We start from the raw sequence: 15,259 nt of genomic DNA, 5'->3' as shown, positions 1-15,259 counted from the left end.
ATGCAAAACAACACATGTGGTGTACATGATTAAATGCCCATGTTCCCTAGCCTATGTTGGTATGACGACAAGAGCGCTTAAAACTAGAATAAGTGAACACAGAAGTGATATCCGGACAGGAGATATGAGAAACCCAGTAGCAGCACATTTTAAACAAATGAGCCATAGTGTCTCTATGCTGAGGTACATTGGTATTGAAAGAGTGGAATATCCACGAAGAGGGGGGATCGGACCAGACTACTACAACACAGGGAAACATTCTGGATCCATAAATTAAAGACACTCCAACCCCATGGGATGAATTTGGACGTTGATATTAGACCATTTTTGTAAATAGTACATATATATATATTTTTCTTTTTATAAATGGTTTTTCATAAGTGTATTAATTGAATCTGTGAAAAACATGGTAAAATGCATCTGTGATTGGTTGAGAAATAATATTATTCCTATATGTATTTTGTAGGTCTCCAGATAGCCTCACTCTTATTGGAGGACATGCTATAAAAAGAGGGACTGCCCTTTACTCTGTAAGCCTGATGAAGCCTCCTACGTGAGGCGAAACGTTGCTTATTTGTTTGGTGTGGGAATAAAGCACGGGAGCAGCAATACATCATGTGCGACAAATCCTGATTTCTTAAGTTTTCCCTTTGATGTCAGCACCGATTGGAATAAGTTGATTCGGAGGATGTGCATTCTTTATATTTGTTTCACTCTGTTATTAGACTACCCTCATAGATTTACATCGTGTGCGACAAATCCTGATTTCTTTAGTCTAATAACAGAAACACTCTTTTGTATAATGCAATGCATTATATGCATGCAGCACCACAAACTACATCCTCAAGTTAAATGAGCTTAACATCACCATGAAAAGTTAAGTTGGCTTTAAGCAGCAGCATTGTTGCTGTGGTTACCTGCAGTGTAATGTATGTAGGCTTGGCAGCTGCGAGCACACTGACTCACAGCTGAACAAAGTTTGAGATGCAATGTGAATGGAGAGAAACAAGAGCCAAATATTGTCTTTGGGTATTGTTAAGCCCTCAAATGGACTGTGTGGATGTGAGTAAGTTATTCAGAATTACAAAACATCTGTGAGCATTCCAACAACTTCTTTCATTTGTTGAATCCTGCAGGATCGATACATAACATTGCCACACAGCAACTCTTGCCGCCTCCTCACTGGAATAGAGAAAATGCATTTATAGATGGATTATGACTCCTCTGATGCTCAGCAGCAAAGACAAGAGGGCTGAGGTATTAGGGAGCAGGGAGCACAATCCGATTGCTAATGCGTTCATTCTGTGCAGGAACCGCAGCCGAGCATAAAAAGAAATAAATTAGTTGGTTAATAGGAGCCTAAAACTGCAAATGAAAAAGGCATAGTCTCTCTTCTCAGTTTTGAAGGCCTGAGCGAGTTTAAATTTAGATGGTTTCATCTATCTATTGGACTATAATGAAGAAGAGCACTACACAAGCCCTGTTAAAAATAAGGAAAGAGCGTGACTTAAAGGGAGGAGGGGTCATGATTTAAGAAGCAGGTAGTATCCTATGTAATTAAATTATCTTGTCAACCTGTAAGGAATCATAAGCTAGACCCATGAGAACTTTGAGAGTGTTAAAAAACCCATGCATTTCATTAAAGGATGCTATTATTATGGGATATTCTAACATCAATTCAGAAGATTCAGAATTCTTAAAGACCTTTAAATCTATAACTAGTTTTGACCTCTCACAGTTGATCGATAACTCTTTATGAATAAATAAAAAAAATACTTCAGAACTGTGATCTGTGATCTGAACTGTAAACTCTGATTGATTTGGCATTCAGTAACAGACCTAAGATTTAAAATTGTAACTGGTCTGTCTGGCCAGAATCTGGCAATCAGTGCTGGGGAAGCAACCTTGACAGCATAGGATTGCAAGCTTCCAATTACTTCACTCTGGAAGAAGTTGAACTACAGCAATGTCACTCGAGGGCAAAATCTAGTTTGGGTAACTAAAGCTATTTAGAGAAAGTAGTTCAAACTATTTTGTGGTACAAAACTGTCACAATATATAAGACAAAAAAAGTCAAGTGCCAGAAAAAATGCCACTCAACTGAGTTAATTGCAAAAAGAGCCCAATAGTTCACAGGTCATAAACCAAAAAAGTAAAATATCCCACTATTCAAGTGCAGGAATGTCAGCTTTGGTTTTGTATATGATGTCCATCAGTCAGATACCTGCCTGCAGAAAGTCCTGGTGGGAGTACTGCTGCACCAAGCAGGATTACTCAGATAGCCAACTAACTTCTAAAACAGCATGCAACAATTTCTCTGAACATGCTGATAAATAGAAATAATCAATACTTATGACTCATTGTCATCAAAGGGGTTCAATTACAGCTGCTGAGCAATGGTAAAATAAAAATAAAAGTATATTTCTTTCCTTTAATGGCCTAAAACTGTCTCATTAGTTATCTATACAAAAAAATGGCAAAAAAAGTAATGAGTCTACTTGGATCACTACAAGGGCAGCATGGTGGTGCAGTGGTTAGCACTGTCACCTCACAGCAAGAGGGATCCTGGTTCAATCCCAGGAGGGAGCCCTTCTGTGCGGAGTCTGCATGCTCTCCCTGTGTCAGCGCTGTCCGGCTTCCTCCCACAGTCCAAAGACATGCAGGTTAAGTGGTGACTCTACACTGCCCGTAGGTGTGAATGGATGTCTGTCTCTATGTATTAGCCCTGTGATAGTCTGGCGACCTGTCCAGGGTGTACCCTGCGATAGGCTCCCACAACCCTCAAGAGAATAAGCAGTTATGAATCACTGCAAGTAAGAAAGCTACTGCAAAATGTAGTTAAACTACTAGTTTAATTACATGTAGTTCACTACGCCCCAACAGATCCTTTAGGATCTCAAAAAAGCACAGTTTTAAAACTCAAAGAAATGCAGAGTGCTGTCAAAGACTGTTCCGCCAAGTTTAGATCAGGTTTCACTATAATAAGGATTAAGGCAGAAAACATAATTAAGAAAAGCTAAGGATTTGTTTTTTCATTCATTCTTCCAGTATATTGTAAAGGCAACAAGTGGAGCTTGTCAGCTGATTTGGAATCAGCTGAAAAGTAGCTGATGACAATATCTTGACAAGGAAAGCCAACATTACTCAAATGTTAATGCTAATCCCTCTTGTTATTTCAAACAGTCTAAAGAATGTAAATGTTTTAAAAAGCACCCTCTGAAATGTCATGAGGGAAATATTTAATCTCTTCCAGTCATTACAGCCATGGTGTGGTAACAACAAGTGTTTTTTTCCCAACACACTAACAACAAATTCTACCTCTCATCCAATTCGTAAATCTTTCCTCCAGCTCTAAAATCACTCGACTGGCCGTTTGGCACAGACCACACTCAACCTTTAGTGCACAGTCTAATGCATTAACTCCCTCTGTCAGTTCTGATATTATTCTTTTCACAGAATATCGGGGCTGGGAAAGAGGAGCTGTGTTTTGACATGCAAGTCAGCAACAGCTGGTATTATGTTTTCTTTTTTTATACCCTGAACTGAAAGTTGTATCTTGCTGAGTAAACCTCTGGATGGCGCCAAAACATTTTATTAAGAAGAAGCAGCACCCAAATTACTGGCAGCAAAGCACTCGCACACCTGCTGCCTGTCAAGTAGGGAGGAAGGAACCCTAATTTTTTTTACAGCAGCTCATATTTTGTCTATTTTTTTTCTTTCAGACAAAGAATCAGCAAAAATTAAAGCACCCTTGGGATATCGGTGGCCCTTTCATTTAAAAATATCTGTTCAATCTAAAACCAAAAGACCCTGATGATTGTGTTAATTAAAAACAAAGAGGGGAAGGGAAGTCTCACTGAGTTTGTGTTTGGCCAGACAGGCTTTAAGAAGGTAACTAAGAAACAGAGATAGCAATCAACAAATAACAGGCTGATATTTCTCTTTCTCCTCCGCCTTAGTTCTTTTCTTATAAAGCTGAAAGCTGCTCGCTCTGGATAAGGCCACCTCAAATATTGCCTGTCACCATGGCGTTGCCCATGGCAACTTGACGGCCAGCACTGGGGGCGACGTGAGTGCATGAGTGTCTGTGTATTTGAGAGTGAAACGGTGGTTTAGGGCTCGTGGTGTGCAGATCACTCAAATGGTCTGTGGAGGAACAGATGAAGTGGAGACGTGCTTGTCGGGGATCGTCGTCAAAGCGTGCAGTTTGTACTGAGTGGAGGAGAAAGTAGAGGTGGATTTTAACATGCAAGGCCGTGTCTGCAAAACAAACACTCAAGAGTCACAGGATGTATTGTGTACATCTTAAGCTTAAGCAGCAGTAATAGTACACATTTTAAATTCAATATAATTAAAAACCGCCTCCTATCTTCACTCATTATTCTGAAGTAAAGAACTTCTCATATAGTGGTTAAGACAAGGATTTGTGTTATTGGGCTTTGAGCGAGCGGTGACATAATTAAATGTATGCTCAGCACATAAAACCCTTATTACTCTCCCATAAAAGGCCTGGACCGTGTTTGAGTGTGTGCGCATGTGTGAATGTAGTGTCCTGAGGTGCACTCTTTGCTTTTAATCAAAGAATTCATTCAATATTGGCAGTTTCTGCTGTCAGAAATTACATTGTTCTTTTTGCAAGCATTTTGGCAGAACAGGAGATTGATGCACTCCAACATCAAAGAATTGACTGCAGAACACTAAATTTGAATTATTAAATCAGACGTGATGACTAAGTATAAATTTAAAAAAAAAAAGAAAATCACAATAGATAATCAATGAGGAGCTGATGCAATACTGTAGTCACTATGGCGCAGCATGCAAAGGGTTACCCAAACTTCAGCAAAAGAAAATCCAACAGTTATGTACTCAGCATGTTAAGCAGAGCATCTGTTTTGTAGTCTCAGCAGAGCATTGAGCTCTTATTAAAAAATCATTAGCAAAATCATGAAAAACAAACATCTGACCAGGCAGCAAACTTCCAGGTTAAAAAACAGAAGCCAGCATGGAATTGCTGAAAACTGCAGTTCCTCCAATGGCCACTGAGGCTGGCTGCAGGTGCAAGTCAATCCCAGGTGACCCCCATATTAAAATGCCCAACTTTACAGCAGAATAAACATGTTTACAGCCTGGTACAAAAAATGGTTTTGGTCTCTATAGCTAATTTCCTCATTCATGACAACTGCACAGGGGTTGAATTTTTCAATAACTCTCCTATTTAAATGTTATTAAGGCTTAAAGTTAGGCATTACTAAGGGCCTGGCTGCTTTGAGTGACAAGTGGGTGCCATCTATTGAGAAGTCATTAACATGGCTACAACATTGGTTAGTTTATGTAACCACGGCACAACCCCCAGATTCACAGAGTATAGGCATAGCAGTAGATGTTGCTATGTCAGTGTGTTTCATTTCATGAAAAGTGATTGTGACATTTTGGTCACCTAAGAAAGTCTTGCTCAGCCTTTGGTTGAACTAAAAGAAGGTCAGATTTTCAATTTTTACGGTAAGCTAATTTTCTTTTCATGGTTTTTAAGCCTTTTTTTCTCAGTGAAAATTAACATTAGCAATGTCACAGTTAACCATAACTGTAAATGCACTGTGCTAACCACGCTAGCAGCTAGCCTTAAGCCCTTTTTAAATAGGAATTGTGCAAATTTGCAGGAAAGCCCAATCAGTCTTTGTTCAGCATTGGCAGTATAAAAACAAAATCGGGGAGTGCAGCATATGTTCATATAGAAAGTGCCTTTTTCGGGGCAATGGGGGGCGTGAGCAAGTAACAAAATGCGTAGCTCAGCGTGTGACGTAAACAGCCTTGCTCCAAGGGAAGCCATGGCTGGTCAGTCCTTCAGCGATTCTCGCGTAAGTCGGCCCGTCCTTCATCGTTCCCGTCATTTGATGGTTAATGGCCTCTTCCTTCGCGAGGGCAAGGAGGGCGCGCAATTCCTTTTCTCCCCAGTTGCTCATCTTTACAGTGTCTGTCAGGTTTGCGTTTCCCTCTTGCTACGAGTACTACTGTAGCTGCTCATTCCTGCTATCAGCTGTTTCCTGTTAGTCCACTGCCAGTGGGTCGCACGTGCGGCGTCATCAACAGCTCCTCCCATAAGTCATCAACAGCCCCTCCCGTGGCGGGAGGGCACCTCATTCTTCTTAAACCAAAAAGGTTCCGCCAATATGTTTCCACCTGCGAGGTGGAAAATTGGGCACCTCGGATCAACTTGCCAATCCGGCTCTGTGTGTCTAAACGATCGCAGCTTGCCGGCAAAAAGGCCCAACATTCGCCGAAAATCTGGCAGTGTAAAAGGGGCATTAGAGTTATCTCCACCTCGTTGTCCAAATATAGCCACTTCTGGCTCTGAAAATCCAAAATGGCGGTGGCCAAAGTGCCAAACACGAAACTTCAAAGTGGGAGCCCACAAACCAATGGTGACGCCTCAGTGGCTATGTCAATTATTAAACACATTCTGTGCATCTGAGGGACTACTTTTTTAAACACAATGTTATGTGGTTTATCCTTTATCTTCATTTTTGGTTTCAAATGTGATTCAGACAATTGCAAACAGACATTAAGAACTATCTAATTTAAACACAGTACCCAACTTTAATGAAAATTGATTAAACTTCCAACTAATCTCTGCTCTGCACAGCTATTTTAATTTGGTCCACTGGAGTCGAGAAGGTCTGTGAACCCTTGAGCTGAAGGGTCCGGGGTAGGCTACAGATATAGAGTAGGTGACATGTTATTGGCTATTGGGGTGTGTGGGCATTACCTGAGCCTGAGATCCATTCAGCATCAGATAATAGAGCTTGCTGAGAATGCTCTGCTGCAGCTGATCCCAGGAGATGCTCCTGTCTTCACGCATGAGAAATGGAGGCCCAAACCTGAGAGAGGAGAGGAGAGGAGAGGAGAGGAGAGGAGAGGAGAGGAGGAGAGGAGAGGAGAGGAGAGGAGAGGAGAGGAGAGGAGAGGAGAGGAGAGGAGAGGAGGACAATGATTGGTTAACTTGGAAAGTCATCCACACTTCAAAGTAGTATAAATTAATTTCTAATAAGGCTGAGAAAGTGCCAGTATAAAGGTCATTGCAACTTATTGTGTCATCACCACATCTGTCAAACTGTCAGGTGCATCAAGGCTTTACTGTCAGCGCCTGTCAGTGTCCTGTACTGACAGCTCACAGTGACATTAGGTGGGGCCAGGGGCCAAATAAAGCAGAGAAACCAGTCTGTATATCATCAATGCGTCAATGCCTCATAATGGGTTCTCTGTCTCTAGGTTAACTCAAGGCTGGTGCTCCTCCTTACTGCACAGCAGTGGCTTTCAGAGGCTTTTATATGTGAGGTTAATGGAAGAGGCAGCTGTGTTTGTCAAGTATTTCAGGATCTCAGATTATTCAGTCATACACAGCTGAAGATTAAAGTTCCAAGGTTCGCACACTTGCACAACACATACTGTACACTTAATTGCCAGTTTATTCCTGTAGGTACACGTAGCTCAAACTAATGTAGTTTGAAGCAACATCCATTAAACAATATCTCTGCATTAAATCCTACCTTCATGAAGGTTAGGATGTTTTACAGAGGTGTTGATTCAATGCTATGGTCGTTTTGGAGGTTGTAATTTGTGGTGCTGTTGTTTGTTGTCTCTCTGTATAATAATAACAGCAAGTGTTTGGCGGGACCCACGAGTTTCAATGCAGGGAAATCTTAGTGCTACAGCATACAATGATATTTGTGCGCTTCCAACTTACAGCTGGGAGAACGCCCTTTCCTGTTTTAACATGACAATGGCCCTGTGCACAAAGGGAGAAATTGTTTTCCAAGTTTGGAGTCCAAGATCTTAATTTGCCTGACCTCAATCTCAAACATCTTGGAGATCAGTTGGAGTGCAGACTGTGAGCCAGGCTCTTGTGGCTGGGTCGGAGAAGATCCCTGCAGACAGGTTACCCAAATCTTGTGGGAAGCAGTCTCAGGAGAATGGAGGGTGTACTATTCAGGTGTCTACACATTTTAGTGAGTTACATGTCTAAATACTTTTGCCCATGTTTAGTGCCATTTGGTTCAGTTTCTTGGACTATTTATGCAAAAAAATGTTGACATCATGACAGCTAAACTAAAATGCTATAGCAGCTAAATGCTATAGCAGCTACTTCCATTGCAATGGACGCTTACTCTCATTTTCCTTATGTAAGGCATCAGCACCGGCAACCTGGTCACTTAATAAGGTAGCTACTGTGATTTTTTTTTTATATTGTATTTTGTACTATGCAGTGTGTAAGTACTGCTTCTATTATGTTAGGCATGTGGATTTTCTGTAGTCTGCTTTACACCTTGAATTCTATTTTTATTTATTGCGTCTACTTGTTATATGTAGGAGTACAGATGGGAATTAGACTTTCACTAAATCTGGTGCAACCATGTTTTCATTTCTTGTAAATGATTAATGTCATTGCAAACTGTCCTTTTATAAATTAAATTAAATAAACTAAACTAAACTAAACTAAACTAAACTACTGAGTAGTGCAACAGACTAAGAATTGTCTTTTAAGGGTCTTTGTAATTGATAATAATGATAATCATAACAACAAAATACTCTTTACCATGATACTGTGAATCCATGATATTGTCTGAGACAGTTATCATGCAGTAAAAATCTCATACCATTGCAATCCTACTCATGGGCGAATTCACAACAGGACTGTGCAGCTCTTAAACCTGCACAAATAAGACAAAAATAAAATGTGTAATTCTCAAAAGCACCCACAAAGGGTGACATGTGCCCCTAACTGCACTGCCATGCAAATAGCGTCTCAGTGTTCCCTTTCCATTTGCATGTATTTAAATGAGCTAATATGAATACATCTGGCGCAAAATTGCCCGTTTTGTATGCAAATGAGCTTTACTGCAAAAACAGCCCAATTCACACAGATAAGTGCTAACAGCCACACGCAGTTACAGTGAAATTTTAAGTGTCTTTAAAGAGTTAGTGGTAACTGAAGCACACTAACATACTGGGACATTAAATCCCAAATATGGTTTCTCTCTGACACACTTAAATTTTTTGCCTGCAGTTATGGGGGATGCCTCTCTACTTCTTCAGCCAGGACCTGTAGCTTGTAGTCTGAAAGTTTTCAAGTTTTCTTTTTTTCTCTGCCATTGTTCTGCATGGCTGTGTTTGTGCTGTATCATCATCAAGGCAATAATATTTTGTAAATTAAACCTTGAGATGGGGCAGACAGCGGTTGCAAGTGATACACAGTTCATGGTGCTATCAGTGGCCTCAATCTATCCTTTGTGAATTCGCCCGTCAGATGTCTACTACCATCATGTACATGAGTAACGTGGACAAATGAGTCCTCCAATGTCACGTTCTGGCATTATTAGGTCTGTTATGAGAATGTTATCAGACAACATGACTGAAACTGGATCACTGATGTGAAACATGAATCCATTCTTCCTTGAATCAATAATAAGTTCAACTTTATTGATCCCCATAGGGAAATCTGAACAATCCATATGATCTAAGAGCACTTACAATGGTAATGGGAATATTTTCTTTGCACATAATAAGCCCCTTACAGGATTACTGTCTGAATGCTACTACAATCCTAACCAGGCACTCTCATGGACACAGTCTACCCTTGGTCAAATGAATACATCCATTAGAATGACGCTCTGCATTACAAAGCACACAGAGTCTCATAATGGGTTCAGGAACATCACAGTGACTTAAATTCACTGCAATTAAATTAACTACAGTCCTTGGAACAAAGCTGAGAGAGTACTGCTAGGATGAGGACATTTTGTTTGCATCATCAATGTGTCTCTACAAACACAGCAGGAACTGACCGACCCAGTCAGTGGGCACCAAAGTGAAATGTTTCCAGCAGTGAATCTACGCCTGACAAAATTCACTCTTAATGCAAAATGAAATACTCACTACACTGAAGTAAAAACAGACAACAATTTAAGCTGCAAGCAGCGATAAGAGGGCCCTTGCAGCTTCACGCACGTCACTGGTACTGGTGGGATGCTGGTTGAGACAGCTGTGCATTACTGTGTATGTTGGACACTGCACGCAGGCGTGCGATGGTATTTCCTGCCTGGAGTGCGTGTAGCTGAAATTTTGTACTACTTCCTGTGTCCACTATGTGGCACAGAGAACATATATTAATTAAACGTCATGTTGATGTATATCATGTGTAGACCAGGCAATGTCAGTTTAAGGTAAATTGGATGATGTTTGTCACATAATAACTGACTTCTTGCTGTCTGTAGGTGGCACAATTACCATTACCATTACCATTACCATCATGTTGAAACTGAAATGCACCGAGCCACCGACTACGGCAAGATCACTCCACAAAAACACAAGCTTCTCAATTTAGCATTGGGAAGGTGAGATTCTACTGCCCAGCTTTGAGATAGATCTGTTGAAATCTCTAGGAGGAATTTTGTAAACTTCCATACCTGTAAAGTGCCTAAAATGGTGTCTCCTTATATGATCTATAACATCATTGTTCGAGCAAATGCAACTTAGCATCCCTTTAGATAAAACCTCTCAGAGGAATTCGAAGAAGTTTCCATAAAATATACAAAAAAAACATGAAAATCAAATTGGCTGACTTCCAGGTGGGTGGAGCTAATGAAACCTTATGACAAATATGTTTGAAATAATAAGAGCATTATACACACCAAATTTCATGAATATCAGAGCAACTGTGACTCAACTGAGGCCTTTCACACACCAGGGGGCGCTATGGAGCCTGCTAATGTTCTTACAGGTTGTGATGTGCGCACCAAGTTTTGTGAGTTTTTAAGCGTGGACGTCAAAAATGCATTCAAAGGCTAAAAGTAATTGGGGGTGTGATGGAGCCAACGTGCGGCACCAAAGCCAAATGGCACCACCGAACCAAAATACCAACTAATTTGAACATGGAGGTAAAGTCATAAGTTTTTGCATCCTAAAGTCCTCAAATGTTTTAGTAAAATGAAAATTCACACAAGTATTCTAAAATGGCTGATACCCTGTTGGGTGAAAAATTTTTTTTTTTTTACCACAGTGATCTTAAATGTTTCAACAATAAAAAGTATTTCATTCACTCTACAAAACATTTCACTCTTATGAATTGCCAAAAGCTCAACTGGACTATCTGCCCTGCTTTACCCATGATCCTTAGCAGTGTAGTGGATAAATCTTCTGCAAAATAATCATGCATTAACTTGGATTGGCTGCATAAGTCAATTAATCCTTGCTTACTTCTAACCAGACTCCAAAATATGTCATCTTATACGAGTCTGGATCCTTTCAATATTCGTGATGTTGCCTACGGTGACAATGTCATTACTGGGGAGGTAGACATGACCAGAGCATTTCTTCTCTGATTTGCGATGCCATTCAGCCGCTGTGGGACATTTATCCCCAAACAGTAGAACACAGCTCGCCTGTGGGCGGCAAACAAAAAGCATCCAACCAGCTGTGTTACTGTCGTACATCAGATGCATTCTAGGTGCTTGGCAACTTAATTATGCTGTCTACCCTTGTTAGAGTAACATACGGCAACCGATAAAGCCTAACTTTCACAGGTTAAGTGCTTCAGTTTGAGCTGCATTGTTCAACTCAGTCTCAGATTTCTACACTGTCTGCCTGCAGCTGCAGCAGAATGGGAGCTCGAGCGGCGCACAAGTTAAATAAAACCAGCCCTGTCTGTGGCATTCATGCAATAGATATACAGGTCATAGTCGAACAGAAGTCGGATGCTGACATTGAGACAGCGTTGGATGATGAAAATAGGAAAGAATAAATGAGGTATTCTATTTAAGACCATAGACACAGTGCAGCAGGAGGAAATATGTCTCCACAGCTATACTTGAACAAGCTCTAAAAACCTGTCTCACAAATGTATGATGACACGACCTCAAACGCAGTCTCATAAAAGAAATCTAAGTCGACTGGCTCTGCTGCTGTGTGCGCGACAAAACCAATTCACAAGATGAAGCCCTAACTCCACAGCTGAGCGCATGATGTCAGGTCAAAATGAATAAAAACCAAACTAACAACAATAACAACTGGAAATGAGTCTGCCTGAAGCTCACCTGACAGCCTGCTGGCCCGATCCCGCTGTGTTGCAGATGAGGAGGAGGACCTTTGTGGAGGCGCCCTGGTTCAGGTATTCAGAGGAGAGGGTGCCAGACGGAGGTAACCTCTGACCGTTGGGTCCAGCCGTAGATGTGTAGGGGGAGGAGGGGAGGCTGTGGTGATACCCTGAGCGGAGTGGGAGACATTTTAATAAAGGCTGAGATCCAAACTGTTGGGTGCATCACACACACACAGTAGCTGGCAGCCATTATGAATAATTTTCAACCAGGTGTGAACAGCTTTTTGAAGGAAATGTTTTCACAAGTACCTGAAAAATCCCATCAGTTGTATAATCGTTTGGAACCACAGTTTCCACCTTTGTTGTTAAAATAAACAGGAAGTGGGAGGACTGGCAAAATCAAATTTAGAGACCCAGTGAGCACAACTAACTTTACTGTCTTTACAAGGCCATAGCAGGCTCATTATTTAAGCTAAGGTGGTGGTATCAAGTGAAACGAGACAACCTGAGGCTCCCTTTGGTATTAATCATATCATGATAGCTTGCTGGTAAGGGGGCTTGGAAAAGCTCCAAAGTTAGGCTAAATTTTGGTGTGTAAAAACCTGAAAGCCATTTTCAAGAGGGGGCCTTGAACTCAATGTTTCTGACTAAAAATGGGGTTCCTTGGTTATCCACAAGCCCCCCTTTACAGAAATACCCACTGTATGCTAATCCCATGCAGTTTTCCAGCAAAAACTATGCTGTGTGATGATGTTAGTCCCCATAATAGAGGGTATAATAAAGATGGACACAATGACAGCTCCCAAAAAGTGAAGCCAAACATCTTGATCACTTCCTAGTGGCTTGCTGCAGTACAGGTAATGAAGCTCGCCAACTCCATATTGGGAGATGGGACATAGGAAAAACCAATAGCTCAAACCACAAGTCAAATAAACTTTTCGCAAAGATGGTTTCTGTCATTTTAGGTAGTTCTCATCCTGCTGCCAATGTTCAAGATGTTTTTTTTCTTACAAGCTCGGTTTTAATTATTTATTTGATGCTATAAAAAGAGGGCCTGACAGCATGAATGACAGCTGCGTGTGCCATTCAGTGTGCTTGTGATCAACAGAACTGCTCACGACTGGTTGCACATTGCTAATGAGCAAACTATAGCTCCAAACAAAGCCACCAGCACAAGATGGCAGTGGCCATATACGGAACATTTTGGCTTCATTTTTATACAGTGGGAGTAAGTGAAGATACGTTGTCCATCTTTATATACAGGTATTGGGCCCCATAGTAGATATTTCATTGTAGTGAGACTGTTTTTCCAAACTTGACCCCACAATATAAAATGACCTATTGTGACCTCTAAGATAGTCAAAGATTAATGAAACTTTACAACCACAGATTAGAGACCTCAGGCATTCAGAAGATGTATGGCTTTTATAGGTGTATAGGGAGAATTCGGAGCAATTCCCAGAACAGAAGTACCCGCCATCCAATCGCAGAGAAATGCAATTATTACAGATGTCTCCAAATGTCAAAAGTTCTCAATACCAATTCACAGCATGAGGTGTACCTCAAGGTCTTGATGTCGTAATATGGCATTTTTGAGGGTTTTCTTTGACTAATTTAATCAATTCTCGAGTGGTCAAAAAGGGTTAAATTTTGCACCCAATCAGTGTAATAAATGGTATCAACCCAAAAATTCCTTAAACAACTTATGAGATCTAATTAAGCTTGGATATGGCTATCATATACTTCATATGTTCTAAGCCCCTATTTTGTGTAAACTTGAAAAAGTGGCTAACCAGATCACATTTATTACAGATTTATGACTAGAAAAACATGACACACCTCTATGTGGCATATACTGTTGACCTGCTATCTCCCCCTAAATATTCTCTATCACCCCTAAAGAAGAAAAAAAAAAACGTCTCTAAGGTTAAACAGAAATTAGACTTAAAAACATGTAATTATTTATACAAATGTATATAACAAGCAGGAAAAGGCTGATCTTCGTTAAGACAACCTAAAAATGGATGAATATGGTTATAGTTTCTTGCAGCTTGGACAGATTTCTCACTCCTATCAAATCATAACTCCATGAAGATGATGTCCAGGCATCGAATGAACCAGATTCATTAGGTTTTCAAAAAGATATAGAGTTAGAATATCTTAAACTTGGAGGTGTAGGAGGTGAATAAAAGGGTAAAGAGTTTTAGTCGACAAAAGGAAGAAAAACTGTTACAGAGGCAGGTAATACATTTTCAGCTTATGGACATTTTTTAGTGCTAAATTTCTGGTAAGGTTTAAGTTAATAATATACTTTTAGAAAAAAATCTGATGCTGGCAACTGGAAATGTCACACCGGTTACAGCACTTATTCTATTAAAATGTTACTCATATCAAAAGCTTATTCTACCCAGCTCTGAGGCAGGACTGAAAAGGACCAGAGTTACAAAACAGCTTTTGGGTGCCAGAATGAGAAACTGCTATGCAACGAGCAACATCTAATGTGACACGTTTATACTGTGATCCTGAAAACATTTTCAGAACATTTCCATTAATATTGAATTGCCCTTTGATTTTTATTTACCCTGAGGAGCTGTAAGAAGAATTACATTTGTTACCACACACACACACACACACGAACAAGCTATGATTAATAGTGGGTAATAGCTGAGGGGATACAGAAGGCCCAACCTCTTGTCTCCCAGCAAACATAAACGTTGACATTATCAGAGAATTTAATTAAACAATGCTTGTTCGAACCCTACCGTGCAATTAATCACTGCCACCTTCCAACATCGCACACAAAACAAACCGCAACACAGACGTAGGAAAGCAAGTGTGAATAGATTCAAAGCTTTGATGCAACGCTTTCACAAAAGCTAGCAGACAGATTATTAAAATTCTCACAGACACATGCTCGGTTCCAGACATATCACAAAGTGTTGTGTGAAGGCATTTCTTTTCGCATCAGAGACAAGGACAGAAAACCATTTTTAGCTGAATAACCAGAATTCCAGTGAGTCAAAACACCTTTTGGTTAAAACATAATAATAATAATAAAAGTGCTGACTGTTAAAACGAGCTCTGAAAATTGAAAAAGCTTTAACTTATGTTTGTCCAAATGGCTACTAAATCAAATGCTGATGGGTTTTTTTTCTTTCCCAGCAGACAGGA

The 15,259-nt window shown here is 40.3% G+C and overlaps 1 protein-coding gene across 1 annotated transcript in view; it reads right to left on the bottom strand.

The window, feature by feature from the left end:
- usp43a (ubiquitin specific peptidase 43a) overlaps window positions 1-15,259 on the bottom strand; it is a 194,579-nt gene that overhangs the window by 66,233 nt on the left and 113,087 nt on the right. Inside the window, exons 7-8 of the mRNA XM_050044839.1 lie at window positions 12,087-12,255; window positions 6,764-6,875 (exon numbers count right to left, since the gene is read on the bottom strand). Of these exons, the coding sequence (XP_049900796.1) occupies window positions 6,764-6,875; window positions 12,087-12,255 (281 nt within the window). The remainder of the gene's footprint in view (window positions 1-6,763; window positions 6,876-12,086; window positions 12,256-15,259) is intronic.

Source organism: Epinephelus moara, chromosome 5, assembly GCF_006386435.1.
Source record: "Epinephelus moara isolate mb chromosome 5, YSFRI_EMoa_1.0, whole genome shotgun sequence".
In the NCBI taxonomy this organism is placed as follows: Eukaryota; Metazoa; Chordata; class Actinopteri; order Perciformes; family Serranidae; genus Epinephelus; species Epinephelus moara.
This window is presented reverse-complemented; position numbering and strand designations above follow the sequence as displayed.